Genomic DNA, 14841 nt, shown 5'->3' with positions numbered 1-14841 from the left:
CTCCAAATACTATTATGTAAGTTTCTTTCTGAGGAAAAATCGAGAATCCTACATTGAGTATATAAGATTAGACCTGTATGTGTAAACATAGCTCATATTGAGATGAAATCAGAAAATGAGTGTCAAATTACATCCCAATGATGACATTACTGGCAATGACATAATCTCTGGATGGAACATTGGGATAATCTTGGTAAAATCAGCATCACCAGGATCAATAATAATTACCATAACAAGATAATTGATAACAGGTTTTATTATAAATACTTTATATTTTATATTATAGTAGAAGAAAAGCATATGTAAGAACTTTAGTAAAAAGAGAAAACAGAAACAGCAGGAACCATTCTGAGCTGCATGCTATACATAGAAACTGTAATACTGAAACAAAGAAAATGTTCTCAAAATACAAGATGAATATAAATCTGTTAACTCTGTGGCAATAACTTCCAGTTCTCCAATTCTAGATCCTTAGTGTGCAATCTCTGATATTCCTTTTTCAGTATGTTATATATAATTTATGTTAGCTATGTAGCTATATATGTATACATTTATGTCCAAGCAAAAAATTATATTATGTATTGAAAGCACATAAAATCTATATGAATTCTCACATAGTGTTAGAGGGAATATGTGTATCAAATGGAGAGTCCAAGTTTAAAAACAAAAATGTTAAGAAATCCAGGGCTGGAGAGATAGGATAATGGTTATGCAAACTGATTTTAGTGCCTGAGCTCTGAGGTCCCAGGTTCAGTCCCCAGCACCACCATAAAGCACAGCTAAGCGATGCTCTAGTCTCTCTCCCTCTCTCACTCTGTACTTTTCTCTATGTCTCTCATTAAAATAAGTAAATACAATATTTAAAAAGGAAGTCCTCAACTTAAAAAAATAAAAAGAAACCCATGTTGTATATTGGCTCAAAATAAGAACTTATTGGGAGTTGGGCTGTAGCGCAGCTGGTTAAGCACAGGTGGTGCAAAGCACAAGGACCGGCATAAGGATCGCGGTTCAAACCCCGGCTCCCCACCTGCAGGGGAGTCGCTTCACAGGCGGTGAAGCAGGTCCGCAGGTGTCTATCTTTCTCTCCTCCTCTCTGTCTTCCCCTTCTCTCTCAATTTCTCTCTATCCTATCCAACAATGACAACAACAATAATAACTACAACAATAAAAACAACAAGGGCAACAAAAGGGAATAAAAAAAAGAGTAAAAAAAAAAAGAACTAATTTTCTACGATATGTATTGTATTTCCATTATTCTACAATATTCTCCATTAAAGGCAATGACTCTATCTGAAAAATCAAAAGGAACAGTTGAGATTACTTTGTTTTGGATCAACTGAAATAGATGTAAGACCCACATCATTCAATTTTAGCAATTTCTAGCCAATTATCAATAAAAAAATATTAGGAGAGGAGATACATGCTCCCTCTAATTATCTGGAAGGCTCTACTATAATGTCTTTACATGGAAAATACTCAGAAAATGCTCTCTTAGTTAATGAATAAAGTAATGAATATGTATACTGACCCAATGTCAACAGGTTTAGGTGACTACCTAGAGAAAAATTCTGTTGACACATGAATAAAAAGAACAAATGAGTTATCTCTTAAGAATGAATGCCAATTAAGCCACATGCACATGGAGAATGTTCCACTCATAAGTATATCTTCATCATCTTGCAAATTGACTTGTGAGTTTCTTGACAACGAACATCATTCAAGCCCCATTTCCTTGGTGAAGAACGATAAAGCAGTACAGCACAACCATCACTAGGCTGACTGGGTTCATCTGGGTGCCAGAATCTGAATGGAGAAAAAGTAAGAGGGTGCTGCTTGAAATAATGCTTTGAAAAGAGGGAGAGGTAGGAAGGGAAAAGACTGGAGTTAAGTTACTTGGAAGTCAAGGTCAGACATGCCTCAGTCATTCTTTTCCCTATCACATACAGTCTTTCCTCACCTGCATCTCTGGAGTTTCCCTCAAAGGTATCAGCAATCTTCTCATTGCATTAAACAATCTCCATGCATCAGACATCCCAAGGCTCCCTTTCATATGTTCACACCCATGTGGTTATTGACCTCAGGGGACTGTAGGCCCATAGCTTCCCTTAAGTGATGAAGATTTTGCCCTGGCCACATAACAGTGCAGTATTTTCTTTAGTGTACTGCTTTTAGAGTACATAGACTCATTAAAAATCATTGAATCTCCATACAATTTCTGTTATCTAGGACAAATTAAATTCCCAATTTTTGAAGGCAGAGCCAAGATGGCAACTGGAAGGTAGCAGCACCCCTGGGTTCTGACATCAACTTCTAGAAAGCCTTGAAATCCTGGCCTTCAGCGGGACAAGCAAGGAGGCATCCTAAAGGTAGACCAGGGAGGTGATTATAATTCAATTTGGGTTAAAAATTAGAGCAAAAAGAAAGGAAATTTCTTGATTATTTCTCTCCCCATAACCAGACCCTGGGGGTAGGGAGCTGCTGCTAGCAGGATCCCCTTGGAGCTCCTTTCTTTACCAAGATTCCTGGCCCACCGGTGCCATTAAACCCTTAAACCCTGCTTTAAACCCTGCTTCCAAATTTCTAGGCTATTTCTGTTGTTCCTCTGAGTAAGGGACTTAGACCCATTCAAGTGACAATTAGCAATCAAGCAAGCCTCACCCAGCATGCTTGAAAGGTTTTTTTTTTCCTTTTTTTCACGTTTGTTTTGTATTGTGTTTTCTTTCTCAATGAGTTGTCTAGACTAAATGTACATAGGCTAACAGGGAGCTGTCCAAGCTGTAGACCCACTACTTGGGCTTTTTACTCTGTTCTATTTTACAAATACTATTATATATATGTATATGCATATGCATATGTATATGTATATGTATATATATATATATATATCCCTTGCCCCCCTCAGGTGACCAAAATTAACTCTTAGTATACTTTCCATTGCTAGATGACAAGAATTATCACCCACTGTGAGAGAAACATGTCTCAGTTTTCATACCTCCTCTATACACTATCACCCTTCTTCCACCTCCAAGCCAATTAAATATATATATATATATATATATATATATATATATATATATATATACAACTCTCCTTTCACTGCTTTTATTTCTCTGTTTCCTTATTTTTTCTTTTCTCTATATTTTTCCCCTGTCTAACTTTCTCCCTTCCTCCTCCCCCTGCCTTCTGAATTCACTGATACTTATTTGTGAACTATTTCAGGGAAGAAATCTGACTCAAAGCAGACTCTCTTTGTGTGTGTCTCTGCTCGAAGTACTTCCCCTTCCCATTCCCCTCTTAATACCCCTAGAATCTACAGTGGACACTAGATTTGCATAATTATCTATTCCTGCTATCCCTTTTTTCCTTTCTCTTTCCTTTTCATTTAGATTTGGTTGCTATTTTTTCTTGAACTGAAGACATTGTGGGACTAACTGGTATTGGTTAAACTGCTTCAGTCATTGCTTTAGTTACTATTGTAATTTCTGAGGGTGGTGATTGCATTTGTCATAAAGGTATTTAGTATAGTGTGGCTTGTACATAAAACAAAGCAACTGAGGAACAACAGAACATAAAAATAAAAAACACATTAAAAATGGGTAGATCAAGAGCAAATAAAACTGCTAATACAATGAATGAAGACAAAAACCTAGAAGAAACTACAAATCAGCCAGAAGTAACCATAGATAAGAAAAGCATGCAAGCAATAATAAATTTATTAATCACAGAAATGAAAACAACTTTGGAGGAAAAGAATGGCAGTATTAGGGAAACAACAGATGAGACCCTCAAGGAAAATACTAACTACCCTGAGAATTAGAGAACTGAAAGCTGAAATAGCTTTCAGTTATAATAGTAATGAAGAAAGCAGCCAAGGGAAGGGAAAGAAGACTAGCAGAAGCAGAAAACAGAATTAGCCAGACAGAGGATGAGCTTGAGAAAACTAAGAAAGAGGTGAAAGAGCTCAAAAAGAGATTGAGAGACACTGAAAACAACAACAGAGACATATGGGATGATCTCAAAAGAAGTAACATTCGTATAACTGGCCTGCCAGAGGAAGAAAGAGAGGAAGGAGAAGTAAGCATTCTAGAAGAAAACTTAACAGTCCAAAACAACAGGAAGGACATTAAGATCCAAGAGGCTCAGAGAGTCCCAAACAGAATCAACCCAGACCTGAAGACACCAAGACACATAATAGTTACAAGGAAAAGAAGTAAGGATAAAGAAAGGATCCTAAAGGCTACAAGAGAAAAACAAAAATCACATACAGGGGAAGAACTATAAGACTATCAGCATACTTCTCCACCCAAACTCTAAAGGCCAGAAGAGAATGGCAAGATATCTATCAAGCCCTGAATCATAAAGGGTTTCAACCAAGGATAATATATCCAGCTAGACTTTCATGCAAACCAGATGGAGTCATCAAAACATTCTCAGACAAACAATAGTTAAAGGAAGCAACTATCACCAAACCGGCCCTGAAAGAGGTTCTAAAAGACCTCTTATAAACAAGAACATCACTATAATATTTGCAACATATCAAATAAAAACTTGTTGTACAATGGCACTACAACACATTAAATCCATAATATCAGTAAATGTCAATGGCTTAAACTCACCCATTAAAAGGCACAGAGTGGGAGGATGGATCAGAAAACATAACCCAACCATATGCTGCTTGCAAGAATCCCACTTGATCCAACAGGATAAACACAGACTTAAATAGAAAGGATGGAAAACTATCCTACAGGCTAATGGACCACAAAAAAAGGCAGGAACAGTCATTCTCATCTCTGAAACAATATATTTTAAATTAAATAAAGTAATAAAAGATAGGCAAGGTAATTACATAATGATTAAAGGATCAATCAGCCAAGAAGACATAACAATTATTAACATCTATGCACCCAATGAGGGACCATCTAAATACATCAAACACCTTCTCAAAGAACTTCAAAAATACATCAATAGTAATACAATAATAGTGGGAGACTTTAACAACCCCCTATCAAACTTAGACAGATCAACAAAACACAGAATCAACAAAGAAACAAGAGAATTAAATGAAGAGATGGACAGACTAGACCTCTTGGACATTATCAGAGCTCTTCACCCCAAAAAACTGGAATACACATTCTTTTCAAATCCACACAACACATACTCAAGGATAGACCACATATTAGGCCACAAAGACAGCATCAATAAATTCAAGAGCATTGAAATCATCCCAAGTATTTTCTCAGACCACAGTGGAGTAAAACTAACATTTAACAACAAACAGAAAATTATTAAAAGTCACAGAATCTGGAAACTAAACAACATACTGCTTAAGAACCACTGGGTCAGAGAGACACTCAAGCAAGAAATACAAATGTTCCTGGAAACAAATGAAAATGAAGACACAATCTATCAAAATATTCGGGACACAGCTAAAGCAGTACTGAGAGGGAAACTCATAGCCATACAATCACATATTAAAAAACAAGAAAAAAACCCAAATAAACAAACTTACTGCACACTGTAAGGAGTTAGAGGAAGAGGAACAAAGGAACCCTAAAGCAACCAAAAGGACAGAAATCACTAAAATTAGAGCAGAAAGAAACAACATCGAAAATAAGAGAACCATACAGAAGATCAATGAAGCCAAATGTTGGTTCTTTGAAAAATTAAACAAGATTGACAAACCCCCAGCCAGACTCACTGAACAAAAAAGGGAGAACACTCAAATTCATAGAATTGTAAACGACAGAGGAGATATCACAACTGACACCACAGAAATCCAGAAAATCATGCAAGACTTCTATGAAGAACTATACACCACCAAGCTAGAAAATCTGGAAGAAATGGAAGAATTCCTAGAAGCATATGCCCTTCCAAAACTGAACCAAGAAGAACTACAAAACCTAAATGCACCAATCACAGACAAAGAAATCGAAACTGTTATTAAGAATCTCCCCAACAACAAAAAGTCCTGGACCAGATGGCTTCACAAATGAATTCTACAAAACCTTCAGGAAACAGTTAATACCCATACTCCTAAAGCTTTTCCATAAGATCGAAGAAACAGGGACACTCCCTTCCACTTTATATGAAGCCAACATCACTCTGATACCCAAAGCAGATAGGGACACACAAAAAAGGAAAACTACAGACCAATATCTCTGATGAACATAGATGCCAAAAATATTAAACAAGATCTTGGCCAACTGGATACAACAGCACATCAAAAAGATTGTTCATCACGACCAAGTGGGATTCACCCCAGGAATGCAAGGCTGGTTCAACATCCACAAGTCAATCAGTGTCATTCGCTACATCAATAAAAGAAAAGCCAAAAACTACATGATTATCTCAATAGATGCAGAGAAAGCCTTTGACAAAATCCAACACCCATTCATGCTCAAAACTCTACAAAAAATGAGAATAGATGGGAAATTCCTCAAGATAGTGGAATCCATATATAGCAAACCTACAGCCAACATCATACTCAATGGACAGAAGTTGAAAGCATTTCCCCCTCACATCAGGGACTAGACAGGACTGCCCACTATCACCATTACTCTTCAACATAGTATTGGAAGTTCTTGCCATAGCAATCAGGCAAGAGAAAGAAATCAAAGGAATACAGATTGGAAGGGAAGAAGTCAAACTCTCCTTATTTGCAGATGACATGATAGTATACACAGAAAAACCTAAAGAATCCAGTAGAAAACTACTGGAAGTTATTAGGCAATATAGCAAGGTATCAGGCTACAAAATCAATGTACAAAAATCAGTGGCATTTCTCTATGCAAACACTAAAACTTAAGAAGAAGACATCCAGAAATCACTCCCATTCATGGTTGCAACAAAATCAATAAAATACCTAGGAGTAAAGCTAACCGACGAAGTGAAAGACTTGTACACTGAAAACTATGAGTCACTTTTCAAGGAAATAGAAACTGATACCAAGAAATGGAAAGACATCCCATGCTCATGGATCGGAAGAATAAATATCATCAAAATGAATATTATCCCCAAAGCCATATACAAATTTAATGCGATACCCATCAAAGTTCCACCAAGCTTCTTTAAGAAAATAGAACAAAAACTACATTCATTTATCTGGAACCAGAAAACACCTAGAATTGTCAAAACCATCTTGAGGAAAAGAAACAGAAACGGAGGCATCACACTCCCACATCTCAAACTATATTATAATGCCATCATCATCAAAACAGCCTGGAACAAAAATAGGCACACAGATAAGTGGAACAGGATTGAAAGCCCATATCTAAACCCCCACACCTATGGACATCTAATCTTTGATAAGGGGACCCAAAGTATTAAAGGGAAGAAGGAGGCTCTCTTCAATAAATGGTGCTGGGAAAACTGGGTACTGGGTCATGAAGAAGAATGAAATTGATCCACCTTATCTCACCAGAAACAAAAATCAACTCCAAATGGATCAAAGACCTGGATGTCAGACCGGAAACTATCAAATACTTAGAGGAAAACATTGGTGAAACACTTTCCCACCTAAATCTCAAGGACATCTTTGATGAAACAAACCCAATTGCAAGGAAGACTAAAGCAGAAACAAACCAATGGGACTACATCAAATTGAAAAGCTTCTGCACAGCCAAAGAAACTATCACACAAAAAGAGACCCCTCACGGAATGGGAGGAGATCTTTACATACCAAACATCAGAAAGAGAATAATCACCAAAATATACAGAGAACTCAGCAAACTTAGCACCAAAAAAGCAAATGACCCCATCCAAAAATGTGCAGAGGATATCAATAAGACATTCACTTCAGAGGAGATCCAAAAGGCTAACAAACATATGAAAAACTGTTCCAGGTCGCTGATTGTCAGAGAGATGCAAATAAAGACAATATTGCGATACCACCTCGCTCCTGTGAGAATGGCATACATCAAAAAGGACAGCAGCAACAAATGTTGGAGAGGCTATGGGGACAGAGGAACCCTTCTACACTGCTGGTGGAAATGTAAATTGGTCCAGCCTCTCTGGACAGCAGTCTGGAGAACTCTTACAAGGCTAGACATAGACCTTCCAAATGACCCTTTAGTTCCTCTCCTGGGGATATACCCCAAGGATTCCATAATGCCCAACCAAAAAGATGTGTGTACATCTATGTTCATAGCAGCACAATTCATAATAGCTAAAACCTGGAAGGAACCCAGTTGCCCAACAGCAGATGAGTGGCTGAGAAAGCTGTGGTACATTTACACAGTGGAATACTATGCAGCTATTAAGAACAATGAGCCCACCTTATCTGACCCATCTTGGACAGAGCTAGAAGGAATTATGTTAAGTCAGCTAAGTCAGAAAGATAAAGATGAGTATGGGATGTCCCCACTCATCAACAGATGTTGAGAAAGAAGAACAGAAAGGGAAACTAAAAGCAGGCTCTGATTAAATCGAGAGCAGGGCACCAATGTAAAAACATTGTGGTGAAGGGGAGGGTGGCCATTGAGCTTCCCGGCATCGTGGAGGGTGGGGGGGCGGGGTGGGTGGTGGGGATGGGACATAGTCTTTTGGTGGTGGGAGTGGTGTTTATGTACAATCCTATTAAAGTGTAAACATTAATAAACCACTAATTAATATAAGAGGTGGAAAAATGATGATATGTCTAGAACTTCTTAAAACACAGACTGAGTCTTTTTAATACATAGGCTGTCTTTGATATGTTCTCTTCCAAAAGCCTAGACCAGGGAGAACAGAAGCAACCGACAGCACAGCTATATACAAGATGCTGGGTATTATACCCCAAACCCTAACAAAGAGACTTTCCAAAGTTAACCCAATCACCAAATAATGTGATGATAACAATAACTATCCATTGTCTTCTTGAACCCTAAGACTACAGGAACCTCACATTTCCACTATAGAGCCTATATTTCCCCAGTCCTGGAACCTTAGGGTGGGGCCCACTTTCCTGCATGCTGCTCTCAATTCAAATCAAATAATATTGCATCCGCGGATCGCAACCTAATCAACACGAGTGCCATCCCAGCATGCTGCACTTCAGACTGTGACCAGGGACTTCAGGTGAGGAAAGACAACCCTTCAGCTTCATCACTCGGGTGAGACCTTTCCTTTCATAGTATTCTCTAATTCCATTCCAGGTGTTCCACTCCCCAATAAAGTCCCCAAACCTAGATATAGTCCAGGTCCCCTGAGATACAGCATAGGTTCACCTGTGCCCATAAACTAGGGGAAAAATATATACCTGAAAGCAGAAGTACACAAGAGCATGCAGAGAATACCCCCCAACACTTTCTGCACTATTACAGTTTTTAGGTCCATGATTGTTCAACAATTTGTTTGGTTTTGTATGTTAACTCTCTTTTCAGCCACCAGGTTCCGGATGCTGACCAGACTTCCCTAGACAGATGACCCCATCAATGTGTACTGGAGCGCCACTTCCTCAGAGCCCCACCCTACTAGGGAAAGAGAGAGACAGACTGGGAGTATGGACCGACCAGTCAACGCCCATGTTCAGTGGGGAAGCAATTACAGAAGCCAGACCGTCCACCCTCTGCAATCCACAAAGACCCTGGATCCATACTCCCAGAGAGATAGAGAATGGGAAGACTATCAGGGGAGGGGGTGGGATGTGGAGATCGGGTTATGGGAATTGTGCAGAATTGTACCCCTCTCATTCTATGATTTTGTTAATGTCTCCTTTCTTAAATAAAAAAAAGTGCAGAAAAAATAAATAAATAAATAATAAAGGAAAAAACAAATAAATAAATTCCCAATTTTTATACCTAAAACATAAGAATGTATATATATATATCACAATTTATATTAAGATCAAAGGTAATAATGCACTAAAATGAACTAAAGCATCTAAGGTATTTGTGTGTGTTTTGTTTTGTTTTGTCATCACTGGGCACCAAGAAAGACAAGAGATAGAGGTTAAGCACCACAGCAGTGAAGTTCCCTTCAGTAAAGTGAGGGCTGGGCTTGAACCTGTGTCATGTGCATGACAAAAGTAGCACACTGTCCAAATGAGCTATCATGTCAACCCTGTGTTCTAAAAGACTTATAAAATCCAGACAATGAGACAAATCCAGATGATCAGAATCTATCTTCTTTGTGGGACATAGTAAAACTGAATGGTTGTGATTCTGATAGACATAATTTTTGCTACATGTTGCACTTGTTTGACGAGATCCATTTATGATTTGTGAATATAGTAGTTTAAAGCATAGATTTGGGTGTGAACTAGCCCTGGGTTTAAAGACCAGTGCTGCCACTGCTAGAAAACATTCAACAAGCCTAAACTCAAGTCTCTTCAACTCTAGAATGGGAGAAACAACAATTTGTGCGTGATAGGCTTCTTCTTGGAGCTGATTAAATACATAAATTTACAAAATGATGTGAAGTCAGAAAAGTAACTATTTAGTAGCAAGTATGCCTGGCCATGCATACAGGGCAGGGTCAAGCTCAGTCGCCATGTGGAAAATGCTATGATGATTGGGAGGGGGCAGATCCTGGTGCTGTACTGTCTCTCCCTCTTAGTTTCTATCTCCACCTCTGAGTGAAAAAAAAAGCATCCTGAGAACAGTGAAATCATGCATGTGTAATTCCCTGATTCTGGAAAATAAGAAATAATAATTTTAAATGAGCTAATCTTTTAGACTTAAATTCAAGTTACTCTATTTTAGTAGCTGATGGTTGAAATGTCCTAAAAGTCCATGCAGGATCCAAGACAAGATTTTTCCATCCAACTGTATACTCACGTGGCACTTTCATTGTACGGTGTCTGATCGACCCACTGCCAATTATTTTTCCTCTCTGGATCTGACAGCCCCACATAATAAGCAAACTTTGGATTCACTTTCTGGCTAATGAAATCCTAGGGGAGAAAAGAAAGGAGTTATGACTATTTTTTTTTTTTGCCTCAAGGAGAATCAACAAGGGTGGAGGGGAATCCAGGAAGAGCCACAGAGGACTAAGTTTTCTCTAATTGAGTAGGGCAGAGTCAAACACATCACTTGTGAGCATACAGTTAGTATCAGCCTGTCAAAGTTGCTGTAACAAAACACCACAGACTTGGTAGTTTTGCAAACAACAGAACTTGACTTCTTATATTTTTGCTAACTGGAAGACCCCGTAAAGGAGTCTAGACTGGTCAAGTGAAAGCCCTTTCCCTAGTTCCTAACTGCTGCCTTCTTTCTGTTTCCTCATGTGGAGGAAAGGAAAGGGATGGTGTGGACTCTCTTTCAATAAGAATATTGGTCTCCAGGTTTTGGCTATTACAAACTGTGCTGCAGTGAGCATAAGTACACACAGATCTTTTTTGGATGAGTGTATTTCATTCCTTAGGATATATCCCCATGAAAGGAAGAATGACTAAGAAAGTTCTGTTCAATCTACACAATGGAATACTGCTCAGCTATAAAGAATGATAATTCACCTTCTTCACCTCATCTTGGATGGAGCTTGAAGGAATCATGTTAAGTGAGATAAGCCAAAAATAGAAAGATGAATATGGGATCATCTCACTCATAGAGAGAAGTTGAGAAATAAGAATAGAAGGGAAAACACAAAGCAGAAATTGTTTGATGTATTACAGCAAAGTCAAGGACTCTGGAAAGGGAGAGGAGCTTTCTGGTTGTGGTGCATAATAATAAAGGAACACCTAGGCTAGGGGTGAGATTGTCTTGCAAAAAATTGAGAAATTTTACACATGTATCAAAACCTGTACTTACTATATACCATTAATTCCCCCCAATGAAGATAAAAAAATTTGGTCTGATTGATAAGAACTCCATTCTCTTCACCTATGCATCTAAAGATGCAAGTTCCTAAATACCATCACTGTTGGGAATTAGATTTTCAACACAGAAATTTGGAGCAGACACAATCAAGGCTTAGCAACACTTAATACATATGGGAGTGATTTCTAGCCATAACTATAATACATTCTCATCTTGGGCTCACTTCCCCTTGCTTTGTCACCATCAAAAGAAAATATCTTCAGATTCAAAATCGTTTTCTTTTCATAACCTCAGAATCTCCCTCACTTCATTTCTTATTGTTGTTGGTGACACTTCATGATTGAAGCTTCCTTCCATACTTGACTTAACTGTCAATTTACAGAGCATTTCCAGGTTGAAGTAATGAACTTCTATTTCAAGCCAAACAATTTTCATCCTTCCACTCAGCCTCACAAGTTATATTTTAAATCCCCCTATTTATTCTGGGGTGGGGGGTTAGTTTTATAGATGCAGAAAGTATGGAAGTAATGTAAAGATTTAGATATACCTTTCCATTTATTTCAATAAAAATCTTCTGCCACAGAACCAATATCCCAAACAATGAAAACCTTCTGAACCAAGAGAGAAGAAAGATCTGGAAGAATTCAGCCTACTAAAAGGTGTGGGGCAATGGTACACTCAATTAAGTGCACACTTTATTTAACACGAGGATCTGGGTTCAAACCCTTGATCCCGACATGCAGGCGGATACTTTGTTAGTGAAACAACTCTGCAGGTTTCTTTCTCTCTCTCTCTCTCTCTCTCTCTCTCTCTTTCTCTCTCTCTCTCTCTCTCTTTCTCTCTCTCTCTCTCCTATTCCCTTTCACTCTCTCTGCCCCCTCTACCCACCACCCTCCTCTCAATTTCTATCTGTCCTGTCAAAATTAATTAATTAATTGAAATATATATATCTACTAGAAAGAACCTGCTCATCTTTGGAGTGGACCACCAGCAGATAAGCATTCATTCCCGAGCAGTTCTTCTCACTCTCAGTCCATTTTTTGTCATTGGTAGAAATAAAATAACAGTAGGAATGAAAGGAAATCCAATTCTCTGGGCAGCAGCTCCATTCTTTCCCTGTATTGACAGAAAACAAAATAGGTACAATATAATAAAAGTGTGACTATTATTAAAACTAAGGGGCAAGGGAGGCTACATGGAAATTGAACTCCTCTCTTCACTCAGACAAAAAGATTTCCTTACCCATAGGGATCAAGGCGGACAGGTCTACACTATAGTCAATTGCAGGGAAAAAAAAATATATATATATATAACTTTTTCCAGAATGATAGTAAAGTAAGCTAGAGCAGAAGGCTAAAAGAATATTTTGACTCTCCAAATAAAAGTTAAAAAAAAAGTCCAGGTTTTTCTCAGTTTGAGCCCCCGGCTCTCCACCTGCAAGGGAGCTGCTTCACAGGCGGTGAGACAGGTCTGCAGGTGTGCAGGTGTCTATCTTTCTCTCCCCCTCTCTCTCTTCCCCTCCTCTCTCCATTTCTCTCTGTACTATGCAACAGCAATGACATCAATAACAATAATAACTACAACAATAAACAATAAAGGCAACAAAAAAGAGTCCAGGTTTCAATAGAAAAATCACTTCATGTACCCACAAAGCCCTCAAAATTAATTTATAATTAAATGCCTGTGATAATCAAGATCACTACTACATTAGATATATATATATGACAAAGATTTTAAAGAAACCATGGAAAGATGTTTCAGTAAGAAAGTACAAATATGACTGAAACGGAAGAGAAAAGTGGAACATCTCAGTGAGAAAAAGATTCTATCAAACAAATTACAGAGATAAGGAGCACCAAACGGAAGTTTATAATTGAAAAAAATAAAAGCTCAGACTCAACCACAGAATGTAGAAGCCAGAAAAATCAGTGAAAAGGAAGGAAGGAAGGAAAGAAGGAAGGAAGGAAGGAAGGAAGGAAGGAAGGAAGGAAGGAAGGAAGGAAGGAAAGAAGGAAGGAAAGAAGGAAGGAAGGAAAGAAGGAAGGAAGGAAGGAAGGAAGGAAGGAAGGAAGGAAGGAAAGAAGGAAGGAAAGAAGGAAGGAAGGAAGGAAGGAAGGAAGGAAAGAAGGAAGGAAGGAAAGAAGGAAAGAAGGAAGGAAGGAAGGAAAGAAGGAAGGAAGGAAGGAAGGAAAGAAGGAAGGAAGGAAGGAAAGAAGAAGAAGGGAAAGAAGGAAGGAAGGGAAAGAAGGAAGAAGGAAGGAAGGAAAGAAGGAAGGAAGGAAGGAAGGAAGGAAGGAAGGAAAGAAGGAAGGAAGGAAAGAAGGAAGGAAGGAAGGAAGGAAGGAAAGGAAAGAAGGAAGGAAGGAACGAAGGAAGGAAGGAAGGAAGAGAAGGAAAAGAAGGAAGGAAGGAAAGAAGGAAGGAAGGAAGGAAGGAAGGAAGGAAAGAAGGAAGGAAGGAAGGAGGAAGGAAAGAAGGAAGGAAGGAAGGAAAGAAGGAAGGAAGGAAGGAAGGAAGGAAAGAAGGAAGGAAAGAAGGAAGGAAGGAAGGAAGGAAGGAAGGAAGGAAAGAAGGAAGGAAGGAAAGAAGGAAGGAAGGAAGGAAGGAAGGAAGGAAGGAAAGAAGGAAGGAAGGAAGCGAAGGAAGGAAGGAAGGAAGGAAGGAAGGAAAGAAGGAAGGAAGGAAGGAAGGAAGGAAGGAAGGAAGGAAAGAAGGAAGGAAAGAAGGAAGGAAGGAAAGAAGGAAGGAAGGAAGGAAGGAAAGAAGGAAGGAAGGAAAGAAGGAAGGAAGGAAGGAAGGAAAGAAGGAAGGAAGGAAAGAAGGAAGGAAGGAAGGAAGGAAGGAAGGAAGGAAGGAAGGAAGGAAGGAAAGAAGGAAGGAAGGAAAGAAGGAAGGAAGGAAGGAAGGAAGGAAGGAAGGAAAGAAGGAAGGAAGGAAAGAAGGAAGGAAAGAAGGAAGGAAGGAAGGAAGGAAGGAAGGAAGGAAGGAAGGAAGGAAGGAAAGAAGGAAGGAAAGAAGGAAGGAAGGAAGGAAGGAAAGAAGGAAGGAAGGAAGGAAAGAAGGAAGGAAGGAAGGCAGGCCCATCTGAATAACAGAATCAAAATGA

At 38.7% G+C, this 14841-nt stretch overlaps 1 protein-coding gene across 1 annotated transcript; it reads right to left on the bottom strand.

The window, feature by feature from the left end:
- Positions 1–238: 238 nt before the first annotated feature.
- LOC132532414 (C-type lectin domain family 4 member A-like) lies at positions 239–12851 on the bottom strand (the record flags this gene model as incomplete). The annotated part of the gene is made up of 3 exons (XM_060184470.1): positions 239–1803; positions 10755–10870; positions 12700–12851. Coding segments are annotated over 3 exons (416 nt in total), but the record flags the coding sequence as incomplete, so codon positions are not given.
- Positions 12852–14841: the final 1990 nt, after the last annotated feature.

This window comes from Erinaceus europaeus, unplaced genomic scaffold, assembly GCF_950295315.1.
Source record: "Erinaceus europaeus unplaced genomic scaffold, mEriEur2.1 scaffold_981, whole genome shotgun sequence".
In the NCBI taxonomy this organism is placed as follows: Eukaryota; Metazoa; Chordata; class Mammalia; order Eulipotyphla; family Erinaceidae; genus Erinaceus; species Erinaceus europaeus.
This window is presented reverse-complemented; position numbering and strand designations above follow the sequence as displayed.